This window comes from Anser anser (assembly GCF_964211835.1).
Source record: "Anser anser genome assembly, chromosome: 12".
NCBI classification, from domain to species: domain Eukaryota; kingdom Metazoa; phylum Chordata; class Aves; order Anseriformes; family Anatidae; genus Anser; species Anser anser.
The window spans coordinates 10,850,753-10,864,407 of NC_139733.1; the positions used below are offsets into that span (position 1 = coordinate 10,850,753).

Consider the following 13,655-nt stretch of genomic DNA (forward strand, 5'->3'; position numbering starts at 1 on the left):
CCATGGCCGGACCCCGATGCTCACCGCCAGCCGGAGGAGCCCGCCCGATCCGCTCCATCAGGGTTTATGTACATCATGTATATACGTGTATATGTAACCTGCTGTATGTATATGTAGCTGTATATGTAAATCTGCCCCATCCGGGTTTATGTACATCATGTATATATGTAACATAAATACAGCATCCTAGGAGAGTGTGGGGCCGGGGGGCATGTTTTTTGGGGGGGTAGCAAGGTGCCTCGCTGCTGCTGCTGCAAGCCACAAGGTGTTTAAGGAGAAAACCCCCAGAGTAGCCAGCCCATTGGGTACAACGACACCGGGCTGTTCTGCAAGGGGAGAAACATTCATGGAGTCCCCCGTCACCGCAGCGTGGATCCAGCAGATTTTCCCCCTAAGAAAAACCCCGTGGGAACCAGCGGGGCTCAGCATGCCCCAGTGTGGGCAAGCGGGGGGCTGTGCCTCATGCGGCACTCAGGCCCCCCGGCGTGCCAGGGACAGCGGCAGGCTGGCAACCAGGCTCCCTGGGCATCCCTGCAGCACGCGGAATGCTCCTCAGAGAGAAAAAAAAAAAAGAAGAAATCCCCTTTGGGGCTCTTTTGGGGGTCAAACCCCACTATTTTGAGTGGAAAAGGCAGCTTCAGCGCAGGTTGGAAAGCTTGGAGGGTCCCGCCCTGCCCCTTTTATCCCCACGGCGGAGGCACCGGCTGCCCCCCTGAGGGGCAGAGGGCTGAAAACGTGCCCTGTTCCCCCTCGGGAGAGAAGCCAGTGCCCAGCCTCTCGCCGCTCTCGGGCCTTGGGGTGGGGTCGGGGCGGCTGAGCCAGCCCCAGCCGTCGGCGCTGGCCGCTGCGGGGGCCGCGGGTGGCCGTGGCCGTGCCCGGTGGCGGCGGGGCCGGCGGGGCCGGCTGTGCGTGCGCCTCCCCCTCGCCACCGGCCTCCCCAGCGCTTCGCACTGACTCTGCCCCGGCTGCGCAGAGATTGGGAGCCGTGGCACGGGGGGCGGGCCTGCGCTCCCGTTTAATCCCCGCTCCGTCGGGATTAGGGCCGGAGGAGGCTCGGTAATCTGCCGGCGGCTCGGTGCACACCCGGCGCCGGTGGCTGGGCTGGCAGCGAGGCGGCACTGAGGGGACGGGCAGGTAGGTCCCGCGGGACCCGCGGCCCCACGCTCTCCCCTGCTTTCTCCCGGCCTTTGCTGGGGTCGAAGGCTGCAGCGGGTCGCCCCCCACCTCGCCCCCCCCCCCCCCCCCCGTGCCCCCCGCCGCGTCAGTTCGCCCCAGCGCCGGCGCACGTAGCCCCCGGCGCCCGCTCACCTTCTCCTCCCCTAACTTCCAAACTTGCTCCGAGCCCCGCTCTCGCCGCCAGCTGTTCTGCTGGAGGAGGACGGAGCCGCTCAGTCTTGCCCCGAGCTGCTGGCAGGAGCGCGCCCCACGCCGCCCCACGCCGCCCCACGCCGCCCCACGCCGCCCCACGCCGCCCCACGCCGCCCCACGCCGCCCCACGCCGCCCCACGCCACGGCAGCTTGCAGGTGGCAGAGCCGGAGCGCAGGGGCTGTTTGCTTTGCCGTTGCCTTCCTCTTCCCTCTCCAGCTGCTGAAACCCTCCCACAACGTATAAAAAAATCCTGCGAATGCTCATAAAAAGGCAGAGCCTGCCTTGCCGGAGCTGAAGCCTAACGCTCACCGCCCTCCGTGGCACCACGCTGCCGGGGGGGGGGGGGCCGCGCAGCCACCCCACAAGTGTTGCCCCTGGCTTTGCCGATAACAGCCACCCCCGAGCTCCCCGTTTTTCCACTTTAATTTTTAATCAGCTGTGGCAGCCGCATATGTTTGTTACAGCTGGAAAGTGCCGTAGCGGGATCGGGTGTCAGGGCGTCACAGGGGCTCCCGGGCGGCGGGGCCGTGCGTGCCGTGCCGCCAGGGCCGGGTATTTTTAGGGCAGCGCAGCCAGGCGGGAGGCTCACGGCGTTCCCGGGCGTCTTGCGCCGGCCGGGGAGAAACCAGCCGGGGGAAACTGAGGCACCGCGTGGTGGTGGATGCCGCTAGCACCGTGTCCGCCGCAGGGCCGCAGGACAGCCCCGGCTCGGGGGGGTCAGGGGGGGTCCCTGGGTGCTGCGCCTGGGCAGGGGGAGGAGACGGGAATTTTCCACTGGCATCTGGATCAGGCCCAAGCAGAGCGGTTGCATCGGCCGGTCCGGCAGCGCGCCGTAACCCCCGGCTGTCACCGCGGGCACAGCGTGGCGCTCCCTGCGGCGCTGCCTGTACCCCCCCACCCAGCCGCCAGCGGCCGGGGTCCGGCAGGGATTCTTGGGCAGTCCAGGGGGGGGGGGGGGCATCGGGGTGCTGCCCCCACGGGGAGCCTGGCCGAGGTGCAAAGGTCCCCGCAGCGCCTGGCCGGGCTGCAGCTGCACTCGCACGCTGGGGCCGCGGCCACGGCAAACAAACGGGCCCCGGCAGAGGCTGTTTTCCTTGGCATGGGGGTACTGGGGGGAGGACTGGGATCCCACGGGTTCCTCTGGCTGAGAAAACAGAGGCCCCTGCCCCTGCCCTTCTCGCTGCGTGGGTCCTGGCCGCCCCCGCATCCCCCACCGCCACGGGGCTGCTGACGCAGGGCTGGGGCCAGCTGGGTCCCCCCCAGATCACAGCCCACAATTTGGGTGCTGAGCTCCTGGTGGCGTCCCGCAAAGGCACGTGTGCTTTAGGGAGTGAGCTCCTGAGAGACATCTCGCTTCCCAGGAGAAAGGCGCGAGAGAAAAGCTAAAATAGTGTTTTCAGGTGTTTTCTGCCCATTGAATCCCTGCGGTGGCGCCGTCCTATCCAGGTGACACCAGCCCCATCACGGGCTTGGCATCCTTGCGCTGTGCCCCCACGCTGTGCCTCGGTTTCCCCGTTGCCTGCCAGAGGGTGGGTGATGTGTGGCAATGTTTGGCTTTGCCTCCCCCTGCTCACGGTGTCCCCGACCCCGGCACATCCACCGCTGCGGGACGGCGCTGGGGCTGGTGACAGCAGCGAGCCTGTCACTTGGCACAGACACGGGGGCTTTGCTGGCTGGGAGAAGGGACCTGGGGCTGCTGGCATGGGGCTGCCGGGGGATGTGGCATTTGCGCACCCTGTCCCCAGCTGCCAGCGGTGACGTTCTGCCGTGCTGAGCCCCGGGGCTCACGGTGGTCTCCACCAGAGCTCTCTGGTGAGGGTCTCCAGCAGGGCTGTCTGGGGAGGGTCTCACCTCACCCTGCTGTCCCGGCGCCAGCCTGCGGCCCTGGGCGAGGCCGTACTTGCGTAGTCGGGAGGTGGGAGCGCAGCACGCAGCTAAAAGCAGGGCTGGGTGCTAAATTTAGGAAGGCAGGTCAGGGGAAAAACACAGGTCTGCCTTGTGCCGGGCTGCGGGAGGGAGGCCCGGCTGCGGCGCCTGGGGGGGGCTCTGCTCCTGGCCCCGGGGGGCTGGCGGGACTGGTGGCCGTGCCCTCGCCCCACTGCCGCCGCCTCCCCGAGCCAGGAGCTGTGCTGCGATGCCTTCGGGGCCGGCAGGCACAAGGAGGGCTGCGTAGCCCCCAGCCCGCGAGGCGCAACGCCTGGCTGCCCGCGTGCAGGCCGGCAGCTGCGTCGGGCTCGGCGCTAAAGCCGGATTACAGCCGCCAGTGCCGCATCCCCCGCCCCAAGTGGGGCGGATTAGCCGGGATGGGGTCTGGGCACTGCATCCCTGCCTGGGGCAGTGCCTGCATCCGCGCAGGGCTTTGGTGGCTCGGGGCACCCCTGCGCTTGGGGCCCAGCACGCGTCACTGGGACGTGAGCGGGCTGGCTGGCAGTGTCAGTACCGTGTCTTCGAGCTCAGCGGCACCGGGAACGGCCCCTAGGCAAGCGACAGCTGAGCCCAGGGGGTTTGGTGGCACTGCGGGTGGCAGCCCTGTGCGCTCTGCTCAGTCCTCCCCCTGCCACCGGTCCCCAGACAGGGCACTGCGCCACCGAGGCGCCCACCGCCCCGCTGCGGGGAGCTGTGCGAGTCCCCGACCTGGGGGCCACCCCGGGGACATCCGTTGCGCCGTTTATTTGCTGTTCTGCAGAACCTTATCGCAAAGCAAATAACACCCACGAGGGGCACGACCGAAGCGTCACGGGTCCCTCGCCCCTTCCCCTGGTGCCACCGGGCAGGGACCAAAGGCCGGTCTGGCCGCCGAGGTGGCAGCGAGCGCTGGCGGGGCCGTGCCAGCTCTGCCGGCGGGAGGAAGCCGGGCGCAACGCTCACCGCATAAGAAACAAGCCCGGCCGTCGCCTGGCCGTGCCGGGAGGTGCTGGGGGAGGCTGGCGTTCCCCGGGTTGCAGCCGTGGCCCCTGCAGGAGGAGGGGGCTGCGGAGGGGAGAGCGGGGGGCTTGGGGACCTCGCGGCCTGGCACCGGCACCAGCGAGGGACGTGTCCGTGGCGGTGGGAAGGCGCGGAGCTAACGGCAGCGCTGGGACGTGCTGGCAGCCCCGTCCGTGCCTGGATGCGGCCCAAGCTGAGGCCCAGTGGAGGGGATAAATCATCGCCCAGCGGCCGCCTGCGGTTCACTCTCTTCCCCCGCATGGCTCGGCCTTGCCGGTCTGGGGCTGGAGGACGTGGCCCCCACTGTGCCTCAGTTTCTCCACGTGGGCAGGTGCCACAAAAGGGGGGGGGGGGGAGGAGGGCGGACGTGTGCCCCCACCCCACGGCTTAGCCTCGCCGACCCCCTGAGGGCTGCCTGTTGCTGTGAGCCACCGCGTGGCCTGGGGTGACCCTGCCAGGGCTTCTCATCCCCCTGGCAGTGGGAACAGGGCGAGAGCCGTGGGGGCTCAGGGGTGCTGGAGACCTTCCCCAGTGCAGCCAGCGGGGCTGCTATCCCCGCTAGCCCCCCCCCCATCCCGGGGTCTCAGCAGTGGGCAGAGCCACAGAGAGAGCCACCTGGTCCCCAGGGCCACCGTGGGACCCCAAGTCCCACAGGACTTGGACCGCAAGTCAGGACCGCAGGGACGGCTGCAGCCCCCGCTCCCCGTGGGGACCTGCAGCCCCGGGCTGATGGAGCCGCTGCATCCTCCCGGGGCTGGGACTGCGCTGCATCCCCCGGGGCCGGTGACACCTCCCGTCCCGGTGGGGCTCCGGCACGGAAACCCTTGGGTGGCAGGGACAGCGGGGGGTGCCGGTGGTGGTGGCAGGGGACGGTGTGGGGCAGCGGGGCCGTGCCCCGGCTGCCAGCCTGCCCCAGAAAGCGGCCCTGTGCCGTTTCCCAGCGGGGCGGGGAGGGCTGGGCTTGCACAGAGGCGGCTTTGTGCCGCTTGCCAAGGCGTCCCCGCTCGGCAGCCCGGCCGCCATCCCCTGCCAAGGACTCGTCTCACAGCCCCGCGCTTTCCTGCTCCGCTTGCCAGCCCTGACGTGCCCCTGAGCCCCCCTGCCGCAGCGCCCGGCAGTGGTGGCAGCTGGGGGTCCCCGAGCTCCCTGCCCCGTCCCACGCCGCCTCCCCCGAACCACCGGTGCTGGGAGGGGAAACTGAGGCTGGGAGCCAAGCCCTGCTGGGGAGGCTGGGCCACCTGAGCCGGGAGGTCCCAGTCACCACGGGGATGCGCCGGGGTGCCTGTCCCTGCCCAGCCACCCGTGCTGGTGCCGCCTCGCCGCCCTGCTGACGTGGCCCCCGCGGGGACCCCGCCGCCAGGCCCTGCAGCTCCCACCCGGAGCCAGACCCCGCGTCGCGCCCAGCCTCGAGGAGCCCCGCGGCCACATCCCTGCCGCCTGCCATGGAGGCCCCGGAGCTGCCCGTGCAGGCAGAGATGGTGGAGCTGGTGCCCAACGGGAAGCACGCGGCCGCGCTCAGCACCACCGCCCTCCCCTCGCTGGCGGGTGACAGGTAGGGCTCTGGGGACAGGCGGCTTCCTCGGCCGGGGCTGGGCACCCCCATCCGCTCCTGGGTGCCCGCGGCCTGGCCCTGCTTGGGGCTGGGGGCTCTGGGGGTCCTGGGGGCTCAGGGAGATTGGGGGCTTGGCGCACTGGGCGTGCAGGGAGCTCGAGGGGACTCGGGGCTCTGGGGACTTGGGGCTTTTGGGGTACTTGGGGCTGCTTGTGGGACTTGGGGGGGCTCAGGACGCTCGGTGCTGTTAGGGGGCTGGTGGGGCTCAGGGCACGTTGGGGGCTTGGGTCTCTCGTGGGGCTCAGAGCACTTGGGGTGCACAGGGGGCTCAGGGGTGGGGGGGAGCTGCCCCGGCCCCAGCCCTGGCCCCCATGCCCTGGCGCTGCTGGGGGGGCCGTGGCGTCCCCGTCTCTGCTTGGCCTCCCGCTTCCCCCGCTCCTCCCTCCGGCGCCCAGGTTTGACGAGAACCAGCGCAGCGCGGAGATGGAGGAGTTCCTGCCCCACGGCGCTGAGAAGAAGCAGACGCACTTCACCGACGTGAGTGGCGGCACGGGCCCCCCCCTAGACCCCCCCGGCAGCATCCCGCCCGTGTGACCGTCCCCCCTCGTGTCTCGTGTGCGCAGTTTGAAGGCAAGACGTCGTTTGGGATGTCCGTCTTCAACCTGAGCAACGCCATCATGGGCAGCGGCATCCTGGGGCTGGCGTACGCCATGGCCAACACCGGCATCGTCCTCTTCCTGTGAGTGGTGCCGGGCACCCAGGGGGTCCCTGGGTTCGGGTGATGGGAGGACTGGTGTCACCAGAGGCACGGTGGCCAGCGCTGGTGCCGGGGGGGCCGGCTTGTTGACCATGCTGTCCCCCCGCAGCTTCCTCCTGACGGCCGTGGCCCTGCTCTCCAGCTACTCCATCCACCTCCTGCTGAAGTCTTCGGGCATCGTGGGTGAGCGCCGGGACCCCAGCAGCCGGCGGGGCTGTGCCCGGGTCCCCCCTCAGCCCTCACCGCATCCCCTCTCCCCACAGGCATCCGTGCCTACGAGCAGTTGGGCTACCGAGCCTTCGGCACACCGGGCAAGCTGGCTGCGGCCATCGCCATAACGCTGCAGAACATCGGAGGTGAGGACGGGGCAGCGGGGGGCCCTCTGCGGGGTGGGGGCACGGGGACAGGGGGCACCAGGCAGCCCCCACCACGCTGTCCTCGCTCTGCCCCACAGCTATGTCCAGCTACCTGTACATCGTCAAGTCCGAGGTGCCCCTCGTCATCCAGACCTTCCTCAACCTGGAGGAGAAGACCGCGTGAGTGTCCCCGACCCCGCTGCGGCTCCAGCCGCGTCCCCCCTGCGTCCCCGCCCGGCAGGCGCCCTGGATTCCTCTCCAGCTGTGCAGCCCCTGGCGGGATTTAGTGGCGTTAAGCCACTGCTATTTTTGATCGCTGTCAGCGCTGAATAAGCCCCTGGGTGGGATTAGACCGGGTTGAACTTCCAATCCCCGCTCCTCGCCCCCCAGTGGGATCAGCCCACCTGTTCCTCCTCCCGGGGGATGCCAGCTCGAGGGTCCCCAAGGAGACCCGGGGAGCCCTGGGGGTGCCAGGACTGCGGTCTCGACGTCAGCACAGAGGTCTCTGTGGCCTCAGGGGATGCGAGCATCCCCGGGGACACCAGCATCCCTGAGGACACCAGCATCCCTGAGGACACCAGCCATGGGGTCCAGAGAACCCAACTTTGGGGTCCCCGTGCTGATGCAGAGGTCTCCATGGATGCCAGCCTCAGTGATCCCCGGAGGTGCCATCTCAAGTGTCCCCAGGGACGCCAGCACAGAAGTCTCCATGGCCTCAAGGGATGCCAACATCCCTGGGGACACCAGGTCAAAGGTCCAGGGATGTCAGTCCAGGGGTCCCTGGTGCTGCCAGCTCAGGGCCCCCCCCAGAAGGCAGACAGGTCCCCCGAAGCTCATGTCCCCCCCCCCGCATCAGGTGAGGCTTGTTCCCCAGCTGAGCGGGGCTGTGAGCAGCCTCTGCTTCCAGGGACTGGTACCTGAACGGGAACTACCTGGTGATCCTGGTCTCCGTCACCATCATCCTGCCCCTGGCCCTCATGAAGCAGCTGGGTAAGTGGGGGCCGGGGGGGGGACGGGGGGCTGGGGGTGGCCCTGTGCCCACCACTGCTCTCCTGTCCCCCCAGGCTACCTCGGCTACGCCAGCGGCTTCTCCCTCAGCTGCATGGTCTTCTTCCTCATCTCGGTGAGCAGGGGACGTCGCTCCGCCACGCGGCACCGAGCACCCCTCCGGCGGCTGGGCCCCGCCACCCCGTTTTTGCCTGGTTTTGTTTATGCAAGCCCGGGCAGTTGACATGGTGCCCCCCTCCCCTCCTCCCCCAACCCTCCCAGGTCATCTACAAGAAGTTTCATATCCCCTGCCCTCTCCCCGAGCAAGGGGGGAACGGCACGGGCGGCCTCAACTACACGGCAGCCAGCGGCAGCGGGCACTGGGACGGCTCCGCGGGCCTGCAGCCCCCCGAGCCGGGCGCCTGCACCCCCAGCTTCTTCACCCTCAACTCCCAGGTAGGGCTTCGGGGGCTGCGGCGGGGGGCGCCCGGCCCGGGGCACGCTGCCCGTGCCCTGCACTCAGCCTCCCCGCCCCCCGCCTCGCAGACGGCCTACACCATCCCCATCATGGCCTTCGCCTTCGTGTGCCACCCCGAGGTGCTGCCCATCTACACGGAGCTGAAGGAGTGAGTGCGGGCGGGGCGGGCGGGGTGCCCGGGGGGGTGCCTGCTGCCCCCGGGGGGCTGCGCTGACACCCACCTCCCGCAGCCCCTCCAAGAAGAAGATGCAGTGCATCTCCAACATCTCCATCGCCGTCATGTACCTCATGTACTTCCTGGCCGCCCTCTTTGGCTACCTCACGTTCTACGGTGAGCCCCGGGCAGGCCGGGGACGGCGGTGCCGTGACGCCCCGGGGGTGTCCCTGGGCCGGACGTCACGGTGGTGCCGGCGCTGACCCCGCGTCCGTGGTGCCCCCAGGGCGCGTGGAGTCGGAGCTGCTGCACACCTACAGCAGGGTGGACCCCTTCGACGTGCTGATCCTCTGCGTGCGGGTGGCCGTGCTGACGGCCGTCACGCTCACCGTCCCCATCGTCCTCTTCCCGGTGAGGGGCCCCTTGGGGACGCAGGGCTGCCCCCACGGCCAACCTCCGGCCTCAGCTCCAAGCGCTGCGAGGAGAAACTGAGGCAGCGATGGGGACAGGGAGTGGGGGGATGCGGGGACAGGGCTGGGCAGCAGTGGGACTGTGGGGGTGGGAGGGGATGGGACGGGACAAGGTGGGAGGGGAGAGGATGGGGATGGGATGGGGTGGGATGGGACTGGACAGGATGGGACGGGATGGTTTGGGAGCAGATGGGATGGGGATGGGAGGGGAGGGGAGGGGATGGATTGATGGGAGGGGACGGGATGGGATGGGGATGGGTTGGGATGGGAGGGGACGAGATGGGAGGGGATGGGATGGGAATGGGATGGATTGATGGGACGGGAGGGGACAGGATGGGATGGGGATGGGATGGGATGGATTGATGGGAGGGGATGGGATGGGGTTGGGATGGATTGATGGGATGGGAGGGGACAGGATGGGATGGGAGTGGATGGAGTGGGATGGGGTGGGTGGGATGGGAAGGGAGGGAAGGGGAGGGGAGGGGAGCAGATGGGATGGGGTTGGGGACAGGATGGGGTTGGGGACGGGATGGGATGGGAACGGGATGGGGACTGGATGGATTGACGGGATGGGATGGGGGTGGGGTGGGATGGGGATGGGATGGATTGATGGGATGGGACAGGAGGGGATGGGATGGGATGGGGATGGGATGGGGTGGGAATGGATGGAATGGAATGGGGTGGGTGGGATGGGATGGGAGCAGATGAGATGGGATGGGATGGCAGCGTATGGTTTGGGAATGTATGGGATGGGTGCATATGGGAAGGAAGCATATGGGAGGGGATGGGATGGGGTGACCCCTGGCTCCACGGATGGAGCGTGACCTCCCCTCCCTGTGCCCATCCCCAGGTGCGCCGGGCCATCCAGCAGATGCTATTCCATGGCAAGAACTTCAGCTGGATCCGCCACGTCGCCATCGCTGTGGTCCTGCTGACCTTCATCAACCTCCTGGTCATTTTTGCCCCCTCCATCCTTGGCATCTTTGGCATGATCGGTGAGCAGCAGCGCTGGCACCCGGCCCGCCCACGTACCCCCCGCCAGCAGCCCCCAGCCCCGTCCCTGTCACCCCGGGCTGCTCCCCAGGGCAGGGCAGGACCTGGCCAGGGCTGCAGGGCTCACCCTGCCCGCTCCATCGCCGTCTGCCGCAGGTGCCACCTCTGCCCCCTGCCTCATCTTCATCTTCCCGGCCATCTTTTACATCCGCATCATGCCCAAGGACAAGGAGCCCCTGCGCTCCACCCCCAAAATCCTGGTAAGCCCTGGGCCCCCACTCCTGGGTGGTGCTGGGGGAGGACGAGTATGGGGACAGGGTCAGCCCTTGCGCCTCAGGGATGTGCCAAGCTGCCGTCCCCTGCAGGGTGACACCAGGGGCATGAGGACGGAGGAGACGTGGCTGAGGTCTCCTGAGTCTTCACTGGGGTGGGGGCCCCCTGGCCCCCTTCCTGGCTCTGCCTGGGGCGGTGGGTGGTCGTGGGCAGCCCCCATCCTCTGCTCTGTCCCCTTGCAGGCAGCCTGCTTCGCTCTCCTCGGGGTGCTCTTCATGATCATGAGCCTGAGCTTCATCATCATCGACTGGGCCACGGGGGGGGGCAGGAGTGGCGGCAGCCACTAGCCACCCTGGCTGCCCACCCTGACCCCCCCAACCCTGCCAGGACCCCCCCGGGGCCCCCACCTTCGCCTCCTGCCCTTGCCCTTGGCTGGGGGGGGGGGGCGCACGAGACACGGCCAGCATAGGGGACCCCAGCCCGTGCCCGCACCTCCCTGCTCTGCGCCTCAGTTTCCCCATCTGTGAAACGGGGAGAACAGCGCTTCCCTACCTCACCAGGGGACGGAGGGGTCGGGGGCCAGCCCGGCTCGTGGGCAGCCTCTTGTCCTCCGCTGGCACCAGAGCCCTGACGGCAGTGTCTGCGGGGCTGGTGGCCAGCCCTTGGCAGTGCCCGAGCCACCCGCCCTGTCCCCTGCTGTCCCCGTCCCCTGAGAGCCAGCTCCCCTTCGCCCCCCGTGGCACCCGGCACGCCGTGGCTGGCGGTGCCCAGCTCCTGAGCTCGCCGGGGGATGGCTGGCTCCTGTCAGCCCAGGTACCCAGGGACTGTCCCTGTCACTTTGGGAAGGTGACACACACCGGGGGTGGCTGCCGCTGGCGTCTGTAGGTGCTGCGGTTTGGCCACCGGTAGCCGCCACGCTGGGGCCATTTTGCTGCGCCCCGGGGCAGTGCGAGCACCCTGAGCCCCCCCGGGGTGCTGGCCGGGGTGCACGGAGCAGCGTGGCTTGGGGACGGCTCGGTGGGTGGGGGGAAACTTTAGAGCTGCTCTCCTGCACGCATCCCCTGATGCCAGGGTGATGGGCACCGCCCAGCCCGCGCCCTTCTCCTGCCACGGGCCCATCCGTCCGTCTGTCTGTCCGTCCATGCCATTGGGATCGCCCAGCCATGCCGAGGTGCGGGGATGGCTCCCTCCACGGTGGGCAGTGGGGACGTAGGTGGGCAGAGAGTGAGGCTGGGGGCTCGCCAAGTAAATAAGAGACGTATTTTTTTACGGGGGTGGTGGAGGCTGGGATGCTTTTTATAAATACTGTATATAAGAGTAGATCTTTTTTAACGCGTTGCGTGGCTCTCGGTAGCTCTGGGCCGTGTACGGGATCGGGGTGGCTGGCAGGGCACCAGCCCCAGCACCCCTGCCCGTGCCCAGCGTGCCGGGCTGCCCGGGGACGGCGCTTTTAAATTATAAGCGGGGGTTAGCGCTGTGCTGGAGGAGTGCGACCGAGGAAACCCGTGCGAGTAACAATAAAGAGTAAAAGAAGGTGTGAGACGTGCCGGGGTGGCTGCGGCGGGAGGGGAGCTGCCGGCTGCGGGGGCGCGCACGGGGGGACACGGGGACAGCGGGGCCGTGGGGACACGAGGACAGCGGGACACGGGGACAGCGGGGCCGTGGGGACATGGGGACAACAGGGACAGGGGGACAGTGGGGCCGTGGGGACAGCGGGGACAGCGCCAGGCTCCACGGGCGCACGGCGGCGCTGCGCCCACGCCGACGGCCGCGGCCGGCCGGGCTCATGCGCGGAGCTCCGCGGGCGCCGTGGGGCGCTGCCGCCCCGCCCACGCGGGCCGTGGGGCTGCAGCACGGCGCGGGCGATCCCCGGCTGCCCTCGGGACGCCGCGGGGACCCCTCAGCCCCGCGGTGCCAGCACCCGGCCCCCTCCCCGCGGCTGCCCCGTGGGCCCCCCTCCCACGGGAGGCGCGGGTCCTGGCAGCCCTTGGGGCTGGCACAGCGTGGGACCTCCCACGCGGGAGGCTGTTTTCCCGGAACAGTCCCCTAGGAAAGCCCTCGATGACAACTGGAAGCAAATCCGGATCCCTGGCACCAAACAACCTCACCGGTGGCTGCAGCTGGGAGCCACGGGGGTGCCGCAGGGTGGCCGGGGGGGGGGGGGGGGGCAGACCCCTGCGCGATGTGTGTGGGGACACGTCTTCCCCCCAGCGACAACGGGGGGGCTAATCTTGTGGGTCCTTGGTTCTGGGAAATGAGGGTCCCCGTGGGGAGAGCTCAGCCTGGCACCAGTGCTCCCCGCAAGCTGGGGGCACTGGCAGTGGCACGTCAGGAGTGTGACCTCCCGTCCCGAGCCACGCGGGGCCCTGAGCAGCAGTGGCCATCCGGCTGTGTGGCACATGGGTCCCCAGGTGCTGAGCCCCACGGCCCGTGACGGGAACAGCAGGTCCCCAAGCTCGATGTTGCCACCCAGTGCCACCCGGTCCACTGTGAAGGCTGCCTTGGGACACGGGGACACGCACTGCTGGCCCCAGGGCCGTCCCCACCTCGCTGTGCCCAAAGCACCCCAGCCCCCAGGTGGCCTAAAATGCAGCGCCCAGGCGCTGCCTCCTGCCCCACACCCCCAGCTCCCCCCCCCTTTGGGATGCAGGCTGGCCCCACATCGCATCTCCCAAGGGAGCTGCAGGGACGTCACAGGATACACAGTCCTCAGTAGCGTCTGCAGGGCCTGGGGGAGAGTTCCTAAACAGGGACAGCACCCAAAGGCTGAGCACCTTTGCACGCATTCTGCTCCCACACATTGCATAGCACCCCTGGGCCAAGCAGCATAGCGCATGGCACCATGAGGACATGGCACCCCCAGGGCAAAGACTGGCCCCATGCAGAGCACCCATGGGACATGGCAAGAGCCAAGCTGGGGCCAGGGCAGGAGGCCCCAGGTCACTCCATGCCCCCTGCACATCCGCCAAGGACACACCATGCCCCGTGCGTGTCTGTTCTGGGGCACAACAAGGCACAGCGCACATCCGTACTGGGGAACGCGATGTCCCCGAGCACAGCTGTCCCAGGCACACTGTAGCCACGTGCACATCTGTCCCTGGCACACCATGGTGCATTGCACATCTGTCCAGGTGCAAAACACGGATCGATGCACAAGGTCCTGGGGCAAATCGCGCCTCAAGTCACATCGGTCCTGGGCACAAAATGCCCATGCGACCGCGATCCTGTGCACCTCTGTCCTGAGCCATACATGGCCTGTCCTCAGGAGCACGGTAGCCCACTGCATGTCTCTCCTGGGGAAGCGATTTCCCCCCACACCTCTGTCCTGTGCACCCCACAGC

At 68.8% G+C, this 13,655-nt stretch overlaps 1 protein-coding gene across 1 annotated transcript; it reads left to right on the forward strand.

Annotated features, from left to right (window-relative positions):
- Positions 1-794: 794 nt before the first annotated feature.
- SLC38A3 (solute carrier family 38 member 3) lies at positions 795-11,851 on the forward strand. The gene is made up of 16 exons (XM_083795790.1): positions 795-1,134; positions 5,655-5,846; positions 6,302-6,383; positions 6,470-6,585; positions 6,713-6,786; positions 6,867-6,959; positions 7,058-7,139; positions 7,867-7,949; positions 8,024-8,082; positions 8,229-8,402; positions 8,493-8,572; positions 8,655-8,755; positions 8,865-8,989; positions 9,899-10,043; positions 10,198-10,301; positions 10,557-11,851. The coding sequence occupies exons 2-16, from the start codon at positions 5,737-5,739 to the stop codon at positions 10,659-10,661; spliced, it is 1,533 nt and encodes a 510-aa protein (XP_083651916.1). The 5' UTR covers positions 795-1,134; positions 5,655-5,736; the 3' UTR covers positions 10,662-11,851.
- Positions 11,852-13,655: the final 1,804 nt, after the last annotated feature.